We start from the raw sequence: 17,083 nt of genomic DNA on the forward strand, positions 1-17,083 counted from the left end.
TCATATCTTGATACTTAACGTTATCTGTGCATCATGGTCTCTTCTTTCTTCATTTGGAGAGTCCTGTTGTTAAATCAGGATTTTCAAAGAGGAACCAAAAGCAGGAAAACAACTATAAACGTACTTCATTTTGGAGATCTTTGTTTTTTATCATTAAAATGTCAAAATGAGTTTTCTGCAAAACGCTTTTAGTTGTGGAGTAAAAATATCTAAGATTATGTTGCTATTTAGATCTGAGAAGCAAACTTTTCTTGAGTTTTCTGCATGTTAGATCTATTTATTTGTCACAGAGTGGAAAGAACTGTTGAAAGGTTACAAGGAAAGATAAGGAGTAGATAAATGTGATTCTGAGAAGAAGGTGAGTTTTTGACAAAGTTTTGAAAGTTAGTAAATGTGGGTTGATAGGAAGAAGTATTTTGTGAAATAGATTGCTTTTTTAAATTAGATTTTTTTATTAATCTCTTGTTTCTTATATGTTAAACCATAGAATAAAGCTCAGTATGGTTGATTGCCTTGAGTTTTAAACTTTAGAACAGAAATTTGGGTAATAGGAGCTATTTCTGTTTTTAAATTCATTGTTAGATCATAGTACTTAGTCCCAGATACATGAATGATACTGAGCATCTCTCTTGGTATCAGGAGTTAGAAGGTATATAAAACAGAAAGTTTCACAGCATAAAGTATAATCTAATTGAGTATACGTTATTTTACATCTATTTCTTCATAATTGAAAACGGTTGACTTCGTGCAAACATAGCTACTTAGCAGCTAGGCTGATTTCTATGTCCAAGTATTTTCAGAATTACAGGTTTGTGATATCAGCTAAAATCAAAGCACAATATTTGATGAGCAGATTCCTAGAAGATGTACTTTGATAAATGCCCAGGAAGTACATGACATTCGTAGAGCAGTTCTTTTTAAAATTAAAGGTACTTTGTGCTAAATTCACGGAATGTCAGGTTTTGTTCAGAAATTATGAAAAAAGACTTTGTATATTTTTGCAAAAATATTTAGATTCTTGATTTCATATAGTACTTCCAAATTAGTTTTTACCTCATACTTATTTGTAGTTTTATTATGTATCAATTATTATTCTAAGTGCTTTACAATATTAACGTATTAAATCCCCATAACAACTGTGAATATTTTCATGTTTTTACAAGAGCATAGTTTAAATGTTTTTTTTTTTGGTGAAGAAGATTAGCCCTGAGGTAACATCTGTCGCCAGTCTTCCTCTTTTTGCTGAGGAAGACTGGCCCTGGGCTAACATCCGTGCCCATCTTCCTCCACTTTATATGGGACGCCGCCACAGCATGGCTCGACAAGTGGTGCCTCAGTGCATAGCCGGGAACCGAACCCCCAGCCGCCGCAGCGGAGCGTGCGCAATTAACCGCCACGCCACCTGGCTGGTCCCTCAATGCTTTTGCTAAATGTCCATATTTTTTCTAGTTAGTTCATTTAACAAAGGTAAGTTAGGCAATAAACCACATTTAGTTTAACGTGAAGCTTTTAACCTCATGTTTTGTAGTTAAAATTCTGCACTGCTTAGTGGTTTTACTAAAATATTTTATGTTGCAAAGATTTAAGTATTTTAATAATGGACATTTGATATTCTGTATTACATATGTTTGTGATATAGGGAGAAATAGAGATGTAGACAGATTAAAAAAAGTAAGCTTACAGAGAGATAAAAAGTAAGCTTACTTCATGTTACAAGCATTTATTTTGTCATATTTACTTTTTGCACAAAGTAATTACTTTGGAACTTTTGACAGCGTACGGATTTGAAAATGGATTTGGAATGATGATTATCCTGAAGCAGCATAATGTATCCTCTCTCCTTTTTATGGGATTTCGTTCTTATGCCTTCTACAGAGGGAGGGAGGTAAAATAAGGCTACCTCTTATTTGTGAGGAAGGTGCTTTTACTTTTTCCAAAGTATTTTCTATCTTTGTTATGAGATTGTTTTTCTATTGGGTTCCTCTGTTTGAGGGCTGCTTTTAATTTTTTTGGTTTAAGTACTGAGATTGTGGAGGTTTTGTTGTTTTTGCCTTTGCCTTGTGATTTTCTCACGGAACAGAATTACACTCGGGTACATTTAATACATATGAGGCTAGACAGTTCTCTGGAACTACTCAGGTGGACCCGAAACTTTATTCAAATAGGTATCTACCTATCATGTCCTGTCTTCCACTCTCTGCTCTGTAAACTAATACTGAGTATTGTCCCTAAACTATTTCTGACTCATCTAAAGGTTAATGTAGCAGAAAATAAAATTTACCTTTCATTTTACCTTGTGGGTAGACTCAGTAGTGGGTGGATTGTGATTATTTGACATATTCTGAATACTTTTTGGAGAATAATGTTCTATCTGCATTTATGTGTATTATTTGGAAGATGCAGGGAAAAGTCACTAGATTGTGTTTCTCACATTTGAATTAAACCTGATATGCAGATCTATAGTGTTACCCTTAGTGGGCACTCAGTAAATACTTGTTAGTTAAATAAGGAGAGGTGGGTTCTGTTTCCAGCTCTGTGTTAGACAGTTTTCCTACTGTGCTGTACACACCCTTTTAAAACTCAGCTGGTTTGCGTTTCACTAGAACAAGTTAGAGGGCCAAAAAGTACGAGTCAAAATACTGAGTGTTTTCAGCGAAAAACAGCTGGCAGTGGCGTCGTGTGCCACTCTGAAGGTGAGAGGATGAGCCCTGATGTGTGCTGCCTTGAGATAACGTGGCCAGACTGGATAAAGAGAGCATGTTTTAAACTAAGTGTCGAATCAGATATGCTTTGCAGCGTTAGTTGGTCCTGTCATCCGGGAACATAGCCTGGTATAGGATGTAGAGATTGCCCAGGGGCTGGAATCATTTTGTTTTATTTCTGTTAATGAATAGCCCAAATTTCATTTGGCCCTGGGCCTGTGAGGGAGTGGTTAATTTCATGGATTCTTTAGAACCATTTTGAGAGTAATTTCTTTTAAATTAGTATTCTTCCTGCAATTAAATGTAGAACATTGAATTTTGACACACACCCTCTCCTTCCCACCTGCTCTGTCATTTATTTCCCACCCACTCTTACCCGTCACTCCATCAAGCTTCAATTTGCTTTTTACCTATTCTTCCATCTATCAAACTGTTTCTTATCTATGGCTCTGTATGTCAGCATGAGATCAGCGATCATATGCCAGGTAAGTATCTGGGTGCAAAGAACTGCATCAGAGTTGTTCTAGCACTACTACTGCATAACATTTTCTAAGGAGCTATGCTGCTATTTAGGGTAAAAAAGGAGTGGACTCTTGCCCTCTGTTTTCTTCCTCTCTTGGATTCAAACTACGGTAGGGTATTGTACTTCTTCTGCTCCTTGTGGTTGGGAGCTTCTCCCTTGGCCTAGTATCAAGAATTCCCTGTTGCATTCCTAGTTCCTCCAAAGAGTGAAGCACTGATTCTATCCCTCTCCCTCACTCCTTTCGAAATTAGCTCTTGTTTGAGTTTCAGAGAAAGGCATTCACAGTTCCTTGACTGAAGTCCAGAGGGGGATGCTAGAGGAAGTGTTGCTGTGATCAGGTTTCCTCATGGAGCTGATGGTTTAGCTCTTCTTCCTCTGAACACTGCAAAGCAGTCTTTTCCCTCCTTGGAATTTCTCAGTTCCTTCTTTCTGGCGTCGTGTGTCCAAGGGTTCTGAGATTCAAGCTACTGTTGCCATTTGGTTTTTCCTGGTATCTCACGTCTTTTTTATGGCATCCTTTGACTCTTAAAATTCTGCCACTATTGTCTGATGAAATACTTATTACTATTTTTCTGGGTAATTTTTTAAATCATCCTTTGGAGAAGGCATACTGCATGGAAAAGATACTAACTTCACTGGAAATTTTGGATAGAGCCATCAGATGTCTCCATTTGCTTTCATAGTTCTAAAATAGATTAAGGGAATTTCACAGTGTGAGAATTAGCTAGTAGGCAAACTTCTAACTATAATTTTGATGAAAGAATCAAAGAGGAATGACCAGATAACTTTTAATACATCTTTTGTAAATTTTGGATTTGATGTCAGCCTTTTATTTTTCTTCTCAGTTGCTTTAGGTCGTAACCAGCCTTTGAAAAAGGAGAAACCCAAATGGAAAAGCGATTATCCCATGACAGATGGACAACTGCGCAGCAAGAGGGATGAATTTTGGGATACTGCACCAGCTTTTGAAGGCCGTAAAGAGATTTGGGATGCCTTGAAGGCTGCAGCACACGCTTTTGAGAGCAATGATCATGAACTGGCACAAGCGATCATTGATGGTGCAAACATAACATTACCACATGGTAGGTTTGGTGGTCTTCAAGGACAAAGGGGAACACGATCAGCTCATTTCTAGTAGCAAGAAACCAAATGGGAAGTGTTCATTTTTATTGCTATGCGTTATTCTGTTTTTTTTTTTTTTAATGTAGCAAAGAGGAGCATTCGTCTTGTATATTTTTCAGCTGGAGATAGGTTTACTTTGTGTGTCTATATTTTTATGTTTTTTAGTATTTTTAATCTCAAGGTTAAAGACAACCCTTGATAACCTGTATTTTCTGACTTCTGTATAATCTAGTTCTCCATCAAGGTCTCTCCCCCCACCCCACCCCACCCCTTTCCCTTTTAGAGCTTCTCCATCACTGGTTTCCTACCAGCACTAGAGAGGTAGTCTCAAATTTAGATCTCAGAAGCCATAGAGACTTAGTGAATGGATGTGCCTTTAGTTATTGTACTTTCTCTTCAAGCCTATTTTTAGCATAATGAGCGAACCTAAGCTTCCACGTGAGTCTCACGGGTTCTTAAGGACAGTTTTCTAGGATTGTAGCCCTGAGATTATTGGAAACCTCTCTCCTTTGCTTAGAAATGTGATTTTGAGAACCCCCCATAAGCTTTGAATGTTTCCAGGGACACATGTATACTAGACCTGTATAGACCTCTTGCTTGGTCTCCTTGATTAAATAGAAACACATAAAAAATTTTCAGGCTATACTGAGATTTGTGTTAATTTTGTATTCTTTATTCTTTACTGTATTTATAAATTTTTCTCCACAGTTTTCCAAGTTAATATTTTTCTAAGTTGTCTCTTTAGCCCCATATAAAATCACCTATATTCCTTTGCATTGTTTTCTCTTCATTATTATACCTTCATTGTTTCTTTCTCAATATCTTCCTTTATTTTTCTACAATTTCAGAGGAACAGTGCTTTTCACTGTTTAATCATCTGATTTATGTCCTTTTTTTTTTTTTTATAATTTTATTTATTTATTTATTTTCCCCCAAAGCCCCAGTAGATAGTTGTATGTCATAGCTGCACATCCTTCTAGTTGCTGTATGTGGGACACGGCCTCAGCATGGCCAGAGAAGCTGTGCATTGGTGCGTGCCTGGAATCCGAACCCGGGCCCGCCAGCAGCGGAGCGCACACACTTAACCGCTAAGCCACGGGGCGGCCCTGATTTATGTCCTTTGACTCTTTTTCAAATAAAAGATATTTAACTTAGTATCCTTTCCAATTTTCCAAATCTCCATTAATTTTCTGAATTATTTGTGCTTCCAAGAAGCTTTTTTTTAATGTGTATTTTACAACTGTCCTGTTGTTTATGAAAGCTTATCAGCATGGGCTTGTGTTAATAACATTTATTGAGTACCCACTGTATATAGATCACTTTTTCTATACAGGTGTAAAAATGATCCCTCCTACATTTGAAAAATTTATAATAGAATGTCATTTCAGTATGACTCTTTAGTCCCTGTTTTCATGGATGGTCTCTGAATTCTTTCCCTCTTAACGTGATTGGGGGTGGACATGGTCTTGCTCCATTACCTTTATCAGTTCTATAATTTGTCTTCGGATTCTACCTTTAGATAATATAAGGGGAAGGGCCTTCCTTTACAGATAGTTTTGTCCTCTTTCCCTTTTTTCTAAAGACAGTTATCTAATGAGAGGAGGAGTTTTTTTGTTTTTTGTGTTTTTTTTTTTTTTTGAGGAAGACTGGCCCTGAGCTAACATCTGTTGCCAGTCTTCCTCCCTTTTTTTTTTTTTGCCTTTTTTCTCCCGAAAGCCCCACTAGACAGTTGTATGTCATAGTTGTACATCCTTCTAGTTGCTCTATGGGAGACGCTGCCTCAGCGTGGCTCAACAGGATCCAAACCGGCAAACCTCAGGCCCCTGAAGCAGAGGGTGCGAACTTAACTGCTACGCCACTAGGCCGATCCGTCGTCTTTCTCTTATTAATGCTTGTATCCTGTATTTTTTAAGCAGAATATATTTGTAGAGGCCTGCAAGTGGCAGGGAAGAAGAGTTGTTTATCTGTGGTAGTCTTAATTTAGAAGCCTGAGATCCAAAACCTTGGAATTTTGACTGACTTAGTTTGTACTTATCGTAGTTACCTATAGGAATATGTGATTGTGTTCTGTAAATTGTGGCCTCGTTTACGAGTTCACAGAAGCGGAGTAGCTCTGTTTCATTAACGGCAGGGGCCCATGCATATCCTGTTGGATACCAGCTCAGATCTCTCAAGACTCCAGTCCCTCATTTCTGCTTATCTATGTGAACTGCCAACAAAAGTAATGTTACTGGCAGCCCCACCAACCAACAGATTAGGGAGAATTATTCTTGGAAATTTGAGAATATTGGATCAGCCTCTACTCCCCCTCTATGTTTAAGGAATATGTTTGCTTTTTTTTTTTTTTTTAAGATTTTATTTATTTATTCCCCTCCCCCCCCAGAGCCCCAGTAGATAGTTGTACGTCATAGCTGCACATCCTTCCAGTTGCTGCATGTGGGACACAGCCCCAGCATGGCCGGAGAAGCGGTGCGTCGGTGCGCGCCCGGGATCCGAACCCGGGCTGCCAGCAGCGGAGCGCGCGCACTTAACCGCCAAGCCACAGGGCTGGCCTAAGGAATATGTTTGCTTTAATATGAAAGAATCAAACTGAGGTCTGAGCTTTCCTCTTTCAAAGCTTTATAATGACTTTCTGGGTATTAATATTAATGTCATTGGTACCTTTGATTGAATTCCCTTGTTCGTATCTGAAACTTATCAATAATATTTCTTAGGTGGACTTTTGAATTGTATTCTGTCATGCACTCGAACTCACCCTCAGTTTATAATTTAGCTATTTGGTTACATGCTTTTACCCAGACCTACTCAGTGGTATTGCTGAAATCCCTTCTGTCTTCTTGATATAATTACATATTTGAAATTTTACTCTAGACACATTTTGTTGTGTTACACCCTAAACATCCCAAAGTACTTCCAAAGTATTTTGAGTTTAAAATATTGAATAGGCTTTAGCTATTGTTTAGCTCAGGCTTTGGTATCGGGCCTAGCCTTACTTCCTGTCTCTTCTGTATTATTGACAGCTGTGCGACCTTGGGCAAATCACTTCTTTTCTGTAAGCTTCAGTTCTTTCCTCTGCAAAATATGGATTGTAACTACCTATATAAAAAGGTGGTAGTATTGATTAAATGTGATAATAATGCATTAAATTGTTTACCGTAGTCTAAAATGCACTTAATAAATAGTATTCCTGATGATTGTATTTTTTGAACTCTGACATTAACAAGTAAATTCCTTGCACCAAAATATTTAATTATAGATTTTGATCATTTTCTAGATGTGTTGTCTACTGGTAACATCTTTTTTTGGCTTTTAGGGGACTCTGCCTTGGGCATGTGCCTAATGGAATTTTGAGATTGTGTTGATTCAGAAGAAACAGTAGATTTATTAATTGAACACCAAAGCATTGAGGACATAGTTCAGCATCATCTCATACCTGATCCATCCCTATCCCTTTCTTCTACATCTGTCAGCATAAGAGGATTGAATTGATCATATTTGACAATCTGAATTGATCCTGGGACATACATTCCTTTCTAAGCTTTCTTCAGTCAAATCTTTCTCTTTTCTTGTTTTTATCTCATCCTGTGTTCTCTTCCCATAGTCTTGTTATTATCTCAACCTAATTCATATTATCTTCCCAATATAGATAAGTTCTTTAAACTTTGAAAACTATGTGAAAATGTCTTTGTAAATGTTACTTGTATACGTCTTATGTTATCTGTGTTGTCTGTTATTGTAGATTGTGTGCTCAAAAAAAGTAAGGATTGTGTCCTTTTTTTTTGAATTGTATTAGTATCAGTATTATGTGCACAAAAATTATATGTCGGTGACCTTTTTTCCTATGTGATGATAGTTAGCTTTTCTGAGTTATTTTTCAAGGAAACAACAAAAACACCTTTTCCCTATGTTTCCTCCTCCCTTTCTTTTTAATATAGTGGTTCCATTGATAATTGTATTTTTGTGTCAATTCCAGTCAGCAGGTCATATTCGTTATATTCCTGCCTTGTCCAAGCACAAAACAATTCTGTCCTATTTGATTATCTTCCTCTATTAATATCAATGATAAGTCTTTAGTTCATTATTCTCCAATGGCAATAGGGATTGTTAAGAGGGAAGTTGGTCTCATAACTGCCTGAGAATTTTATATATGCACGTATATTTTCACTTTGGAAATTGGAGAATGGTATAGACATGTGTATTGTGGAAAAGCTCCCTGGATGATTCTGATATCTAGTACCCCTTTTCCACAACCTCCCCATCCTATGAGAGATTTAGTTTTCATGATTTACACAGCATTTTTTACTCATGGTCTTAAATTTCTTAAAGAGCTTATTTTCTTTTTCTAATTGATTATTTTGCCATTACCTAAAAATCCTACAAACATTCCTAAATAAAGTATTTTGCCAGTGAAACCAGCTTATAGATTAAGTGGCTTGCCCAAATTAGCATAAACAGGGTAAAAAAAAAGTGGTTATTTTCATTTTTCACAGTCTGCTTCATAGTGACTATTCAGTAATTTTCAGTTAAAGTTTTTTCATGAACAATATCTGTTTATCTTACAAAGATGAAGATTTAATGCTTTTTAGAATTATCATATAGAAGATTAGAAAAGATTTTAAAAATTGGCCTACACCCTTTCCCTACCTTCTAATTTTCTAGAAAGGTTGTTGTTTATTTCTTTAGCATCTGCAATTAATGTGTTTGTCATCTTCTGCAATTCAGATGTAAAGGCTCCCTTCTTCACCTTCCCTGTGTAGAAGGAGTAGCTGCTGACTGTTACTCAAATGGTTACTTTTCTCATACTTAAAGACTTAACTCTAACTTTATTCTTCTTACTTCTCGTGGCTAAATATTGCCGGTTCTTCAGTTGGGCTTTTGAAGGCCTATTTCTTTTGTCCCTTTTTATGATTAGGGATATGGGAGGTTCTAAGTAATTCTTTAAAAAACTTAACTTTTTTGAATCACCTTCAAAATATAGGTAGGAAAGGAGTTGCCCAGAATTTTTTTTTCATTTTTCCTGGTCTTTCTTATCTCAAAATGTATCAGATGTGAATAAATTAAATTATATAATGCATTTTAAGTTTTTTAAAACTAAGACACTTATAAGTAGTGTAAATAGAGCATTTCTATGTATAGTGAGCCAACATGGTGCAAAGAACACCTGGACTAAGAATCAAGGATGATATAATACTAATAACTCATGTTTTTAATTGATGTCATTTAATTCTTTTGCCCGTAATAATCACCTACAACAATCCCCATTTTAAACAGATGAGAAAACTGAATCACAGCAAGGTTACATGACTTTTTTGAGGTATAAGTCATGGAATTGGGATTTGAACTCAAGTCCTGGATCTAACAGTAACAAAGCAGCCTAATGACACTGTCAAGTCATTTCATCTCTGTCTTCTGTAAAGTGACTGCACAAGTAATCTTCACTGTTAATTTCATGTCTAACATTTTAGGTCCCTTCCATACTATATAGAATACTTTAAAACGATGTACTTCTATTAATACTAAAGAGAAACAAGTGGATTCTCTCAAATAGGCAGGAAATGTGTTATGTGTAGGCCTTGTTTCTATTTCCCTTAAGTGTGTTAGGAAGCAGGCCATGAATTCTGGTTCCTTTAAAGGTCTCTGTAAGAACATAAAGCTTGGGAATGAAAGCATGAAGATATTGCAGATACATGGGAGACAGGATTTTCACCAAACTGTTGTGTTTAGAAATGAAACAGGGCCTTTATAAAGGATCTGATGACTGATTAATCAAAATTAAATGTTATATCCTTTTCCTCTCTTTATCCTCAAAGAAATAAAAATGATTTGGAGTTAAGAAATGTGAATTTATCCACTCCTCTGCTGCTGTCACCCTTTTTCTTCAATTACAGCAACAAAGGCCCTAAAATAGCTGAGGTGGGAGGTTGTCCCGAGTCAGTAGGCTTGTCTCTGAAGAAGACCTCTTTTCTTTGCCATTCTGGGTGGTGGCAGTGGAGGGAAGGCAGGATTTCTGCTGTGCTCCCAGGGAGGGTACTACACCAACTTCTACTTCTGTAAAGCCAGGTCAGCTTTAAATAAACCACAGTGTCCAGGTGTTTCTGGTCTGTTCCTCTGTCCCTTTTAAAGAGCTGAATTAAAGATCAGTGTCCCCTTAGAAATGTGGCAGTGTTAGACAAGCTCTTAACCGTGGTCTAACTGTCATACGACTTTAGTAATATGTATAAGCTAAGCCACTTTTCATCTGTGCTTGCCAGAAGAAATGATAGACTTGGTACTTGTGAATGCCACAGTCTTCATTGCTAATTTAGTGGGATGAGATAGGTGAACCTGCTTCTTCTAAAGCCTGAGTACCAGATAGAAGCTTAATATAATTCCCAGCAAAGTGTTTGCATGAGAGAGCCTGTAATTTGTTAGTCCTGAAAGACTGCTCATAGTATCTAGATGAAGGGTAAGTTTGATAGCCCTTTTGACATTATTGTGATTCAGGTTTGGAGAGAACCCCGTGAAGCATAAAAGCAGTGGACTCAAACTTTATGAAATTTGATCCTTTGTGATATTGCTGTTGGTGAGCCCACCCCCAGATGTCTGGTTCTGAGATTTAAAACTTGTGTAAAAAGGGAACCAACATTATTGAGTGTTTCTAGGGACTTACTATGTGTACTAGACAACTTTGCATGTGTTTTATTATTTAATCCTTACAACTTTGTGAGGTAGATACTATAATCCCTGAGGAAACAGACTGAATATGTCCAAAATTAGGATCTAAATTAAAAGTTAGGTGTGGTTGACACCAAAGCCACTGTTCCTTCCATCAGATTCACTGCTTCTCCTCCAGTCTTCTTTTCCTCCATCAGGCCCTGCAGTGGGCTGCCTGAGTCAGAGATCTAACCCACTATTTCATTCCTTTACATTCTTTCGGTTGTTTCAGTTGAGACTGTTTAGCTGTGCTCGACTCACTGATGTGTTAGGCATTCCTTTGCTGTGGGATGTCACATTCGTTGAAAAGGGGAAGAGCTCCTGCCTCTTGGGTCAGTTAGAAGAGAAGTCGGGACTGAAGACATCCTTTTCCCATAGGCTTTGGAAGAGACGCCCAGTGTGACAAAAGCCTTGCAATTCTAGGACATTGCCCACTGCATTAATTTTGGGAGAGCAGTTTTCTATATCAGATTGCCAGTGTGTTTTAAATATTAAATTTTTTCAACTGTATTGAAGTATACTGACATACAGTAAAGAGCGCATATTTAAAATGTACAGTTTGATCAGTTTTGACATATATACATCCTTGCAACCCTTACCATGATCAAGATAACATTTTTGTATCCCCAGAAGTTACCTTATGTAAAAATTGATTTTGAACTTTTATAAATTTGCTATGCAAGTCTCAAGTGGTAAAAATTTTAAGACTGAGCTGCAGTCTTATAGGAGTGAGCATAGAGGGATAAACTGAGGCCTTTGAACGCTTGAAAAAACATCTTTCTTTTTAACCTGAAAGACTGCTTGAGAAAAGTCAAGTGTTAAACTTTCTGACATTTGGTAAAGCTATTTTTATTATTTGGCATATAATTTAGTTTTATCTTTATAATTTTCTTGTGAAATATTTTGAAGCATAGTTAAAAACAGCCATAGGAAACAGTTGACCAAGGAAAGCAGACCATCTGAGCCAATCAACATAAATAAAAACAACTTTAGAAAATTATGTATGAAATTAGAACAGAAGGTGGCGTCTTGGCAGCTTTCTTCCTACCATGGGGAGCTTTCAGGGCTTCCTGACCTGGGAAGGCGATGCCTGGGCAGTCATTGATCCTGGTGACCATCTCTCTCTGCTAGGACTCTAGGCCTGCGATGGGTTTGCAAGGAGAAGAAAAAAAGACGCAAGCGTCCTTCCACAGAAGACGTTTAGTGAGCAGTATAAGCAAGCCTGGCTAGAACGTCTTTAGAACTACTGAAGAATTACTCAATGACCTGCACCATCAGTGGCCAGTGGGTGGTGATTAAAACCCTTTGTAAATTGCAAATGCAGCTAAAAGTAATTTTGGAAAGGTAGAAAAATCCTTATATTATCAACTTTTAGAGGGGTTCCTTCCCTTTTTAATTTAAACAGGTTTCTTTAAGCAAAACTCCATCTTCTATGTCCAATTTTTCGCACATTCCTCTCAAACATCGTAGATGAAACGGTGACAATAATGTGTCCATTTTGTCACTACATGTGGTGGCCTCACAGCACTGAAACTTCTCTTAGTCACCGTTTTCTTTTGCCTCATCTTCCAGTTCCTTGTTTGACCTATTGCTAACATCACTGGCAAATATATTGTTGGGCTGCATTGTTATTGTCCATTTCTTCCTCCTGTGATTTCATGTTGGGCTTTTCATCCATATTGATTTGTCTTTTTTTTTTTTTCTTAAGCGCATTTCCTCCTTCACATTAACCATCTCACAAACCCAGGAACCAAGCACTGGTAGTCTTATTCCTGTGTTATACATTTACTTTTTCAGGAATCAGATTATTTCACTGTCACTTCCTGTCTCTGCCTGGACAAGTTACTTCTCTCTGCTTCAATTTTCGCATTTGTAAAATGAATATAATAGACGGAACCTGAGAGGGCTATTGTGAGGATTAAATGTTAATGTATGCAAAGTGTTCAGAGGGCCGGCCCCGTGGCTTAGCGGTTAGGCGCGCCCTCTGCTGCTGGCGACCCGGGTTCGGATCCCGGGCAGGCACCGATGCACCACTTCTCCGGCCATGCTGAGGCCGCGTCCCACATACAGCAACTGGAAGGATGTGCAGCTATGACATATAACTATCTACTGGGGCTTTGGGGGAAAATAAATAAATAAAATCTTAGGGGGAAAAAAAAAGTGTTTAGAGCTAGTACGCACTGTTAAGTGTTTGCTTTTAAGTGTACATTTGAGATTATACTCTACAAACTGCTTTTACCCTTTTCTCAATATGCTTCTTCAGTTACCTGCAGATAATTCAATTGAAATATCTCACCGAACCTGAAGCAGTTAAAAAAGTAAGCAAAGAATCTTGTAACCCTAAATTCTGTGTCACCCTCATTTCCTACTTAGGTGATTCTTGTTCATTTTTGTTTTCCATCATATGTAACCTATCATTAGGTCCTGCCAGTTACCATTGATTCTCTCACATCCATTTCTTTCCATTGGTAGAGTCAGGCAATCAATTTAGCAGTCTGCCTGATTCCAGTCAGTCCTTCTCCCTTCATACAAATGATAAAATCATGTTTAGGCTTTGTCTTGTTCACTGGCATAACCCTAGCATCTGAAACATTGCTCGGCATAGGATAGGCACTTAATATTTGTGGGATGAATGACTCATGTTCCTGTATTAGCCACCTCTAGTGGTTTCCTATAGTTTTAAGTCTAAACTCCTGAACCCTTCTATCAGATTTTCACTATTGCTATCTATTTAGTAATTTCACATTGTTGGTTCTATATTTCACCTCAACAAAGCCACTTGCTATTCCCTACTTATCTTGTACTAATTCTTGTTTCCATATCATTCCTATTTCTTGGAATGCCCATATCAAATCACCATTTCTACAGAATTGCTCCTTAGCTCTACCAACTCTTACCACATTTCTGTTGTGTGATATCTCAGCTCCTTTGTTTGATTTTCAGTGTATCAATTTGTGCTTAAATCTTTGGTGAATATGCTGTATCTGCTCACCTTGAGTCTAAGCTCCTGGGGTCAAGGACAGTCCTGGCTCCTCGTGACCTTCTCAGTGCCAGTGACATGCCCACACACTTCTAGGTGCTGAGTAAATGTTCATGCAGCAACCCTGTGGAATGTGAGAGGTGTTTTCTAGTGATTCTTATGAAGTCATAAAGAGGTTGTATGATATAGATCACTATTAGCAGATCAGTTTTGTCTGATCTGTAAAGAAATATGGGGCCATTAAATGGTGGAGGATTGGGAGTATATTATTCAAAAGAGTCTGGGCCTACAGTCGAGTCGTTCTGCTCTGAATGGGTAATTGTGGGGGTAATATTCAGCTATGGGCTGTATTGTAAACAAAGATTATTTTTACTGATACTTGATGATCCCAGATATTTAATTTGGGGAGAGTAACCCATAAAACTATAGCCTAAAAATGTAATTAAATCATATTTAATTCATAGTCTTGATTTTTCCCCTATTTAGTTTTTAATCTATAACTAGATCATATTTATAACTCAGATTATAATTTGATAGGCAAAAGTGAGGAAAAGAATAAACAAACCAGAAAACTTCATGTTAGATAAAATACAAGTTACCTTTCCCAAAAATATTGAAATATGGGATCTTCTAAGCAATACAGAGTCTGATAGCTTATCTCCAGCATCATAGAAATGAGTGCTGCCTGAGCTGGAATAAGAAGATAGGCCATCTAGCTGTACGTCTTCCGTGGGGTTTTTATTCTCACTCATTGGAGATCTGAAGACTGAACCCCTGACTTGCTGGGCTGAGGGCAGAAGGGAAAAGACTCAGCTTTTCATTGTGATGGAGGAGTGAGTATTCAGATGGTACGTTTTTTTGGGGGTTGGTGTGCACTACTGTTTTAGCACTGTACAAGAGGCTGCCGTGGCACTCTAGCCCTAGTTTCTAGGGAGGCTGAAAATGTAGGCTGTCTTTCAGTCAAGACGTTGTTTCACCTGCGGTTTGACTGCTTTGGTTTGCACTCCGGCTGTTTTCTATTTGTGGCGGTGCTGTGTGAAGATGAAGAAGCATGTATAAACCTGGAAACCACTTTAGAGGTCAATTTTATCCTGCCTCATTTTGCTGATTGAGAAAGGTATTTCAGGTTAAAGAATGTTGCTCAGGTTGTACAGCTGGTTAATAACAAGGATGGAAATTTCGTCTTGGTCTCCTGATTCCAAAGATGCCATTTGGAATGGTGCCTCTCTAAGTGATTGTTTTTCCAGCAGAACAATTATGTAAATATGCTTTTGTACCTAGCAGGCTGACACTACTGTCCACCCAATATCAGTGGGATGTGTGTTTGAAGGTGTTTTCCTGAGAGAGGTGATGGGTCTGTAGTGAACTCTCCACTTTTCTCTTTCCTAGTTCTCCTGACGGCCAGCCCTTCTGAAGGACACTGGTAGGTTTCTTTGCCTCAGGACTAGGCTATGTAAAGTATATAAGCAGTGAAGCTTGCACCCCTGTTTATAAATAACATTGGTACTGCAGTATGGTGGTTACTAGGGTAAGGAATTGCTGGTGATAACAACTGTGCTCAAAGTATATCCATTTCTACAGTGTCATAGCAGTCTTCACATTAGTTAGTGAATAACACAGAGGCTAAAGAAGATCTTTAAACACAGAGGAAACGGGAGATTCGTGGTGTTATGCTTGGTGACTGAGCTCTCACCTCAGCCCATCTTACGAAACTTAGAAGGCAGACCTGACGGAACCCGTGGTGGGTTGGTAACTGTTCCAGTCTCATTTGGAGTGGCTTGTATTTTCAGCCTATTGATAGTGACCGCAGAGATCAGTTCATTAACTCATTTGTTCTTTGATAACAATTTCTCATTGTCCCATTCCCCGTATTCATTAGCCTATGTATGAGTGTTTTGAATATAGTAGATGTTTCTGTTTTTTATCCAAATTGATAATCAGCTGACATTAATGTTCCAATTTGAGCAAAGGACACGTTATGAATAACCTTACAATGAAACATTCATTAAGTATGCTTTCAAGTTCCCCGAGGAAAGTCCTGGTAGTTATCATGTAGTTTATGCCTTATAAAGAAATTAGCCATTAATACCTTCTTTTAAACCATAAATATTTTTTTCCCTCCCCTAAGGTAGCTGGTTATAAACTTATACCCTTTTTGTTCTTCCTTTTTAACCCATAGCTTCCCTGTAACAGATGGACTAATTGGGGTTAAATAAAACACCTCAGTCATTTTTGTGGTAATTGTGCTAATGAGATTCACGTATAAGCCATGAGCCAGTGGCAGCTGGTAAGCTTGTCATCTCTAGTTTGTGATCTCTTTGGACTAAGGACTTCTGGCCAAGTACTTCAATTTCAGAAGTCTAGGCACTCTGGAAAACAGCTCTGGAACACTGTATTATAGTGAATTGGGCTTAGGGATCAGTTTTTTGTTTTTTTAAGTAACAGATTCATTTCTAAAAAGATATCCCAATGCAATTTAAATCTCCCTTAATTTGATCTAAGCATTAATAATAATAGTAAATTTGAATTTTGTGTGCTTTCTTTTTATCTTTTAATGAGAGTGTGAATTAGGTATGGAATGATTTAAAAGAGGTGTTGGGGGGCCGGCCCGGTGGCGCAAGCGGTTGAGTGTGCGCGCTCCGCTGCGGCGGCCCGGGGTTCGCTGGTTCGGATCCTGGGCGCGCACCGACGCACTCCTTGGCAACCCATGCTGTGGCGGCGTCCCATATAAAGTGGAGGAAGATGGGCACAGATGTTAGCCCAGGGCCGTCTTCCTCAGCAAAAAAAGAGGAGGATTGGCGGATGTTAGCACAGGGCTGATCTCCTCACAAAAAAAAAAAAAAAAAGGTGTTGGTAAGGAGCTAGGATACTGGTTAGATTAACACTCAAATGATTGGTCATGAGCCTTGATTATCATTGATGATCAGCTGACTGTGATTCGCCTTATTTTTTATTTTTTTTCCCTACAGTGGCAAGCTAGCAAGAGATGCTTGAGCATTTTGCAAGGTGTAAACAAAAGTGTATTCATTTAGATGGAACTCATTCATATCTTCTCTTTCTGAA

The 17,083-nt window shown here is 38.0% G+C and overlaps 1 protein-coding gene across 2 annotated transcripts in view; it reads left to right on the top strand.

The window, feature by feature from the left end:
* Positions 1 to 17,083, top strand: part of UBTD2 (ubiquitin domain containing 2) — a 61,721-nt gene that overhangs the window by 41,968 nt on the left and 2,670 nt on the right. Inside the window, exons 2-3 of one of the 2 annotated variants that reach the window (XM_087429415.1) lie at positions 4,071 to 4,307; positions 15,410 to 17,069. In XM_087429415.1, coding sequence (XP_087285541.1) covers positions 4,071 to 4,307; positions 15,410 to 15,447 — 275 coding nt within the window. In that variant the 3' untranslated portion in view covers positions 15,448 to 17,069. Of the gene's footprint in view, positions 1 to 4,070; positions 4,308 to 15,409; positions 17,070 to 17,083 lie in introns of those variants that run through there. The other variant, XM_004428521.3, reaches the window with a different exon arrangement.

Source organism: Ceratotherium simum, chromosome 4 (genome assembly GCF_057802395.1).
Source record: "Ceratotherium simum simum isolate JZ-2026a chromosome 4, ASM5780239v1, whole genome shotgun sequence".
Taxonomy (NCBI): Eukaryota; Metazoa; Chordata; class Mammalia; order Perissodactyla; family Rhinocerotidae; genus Ceratotherium; species Ceratotherium simum.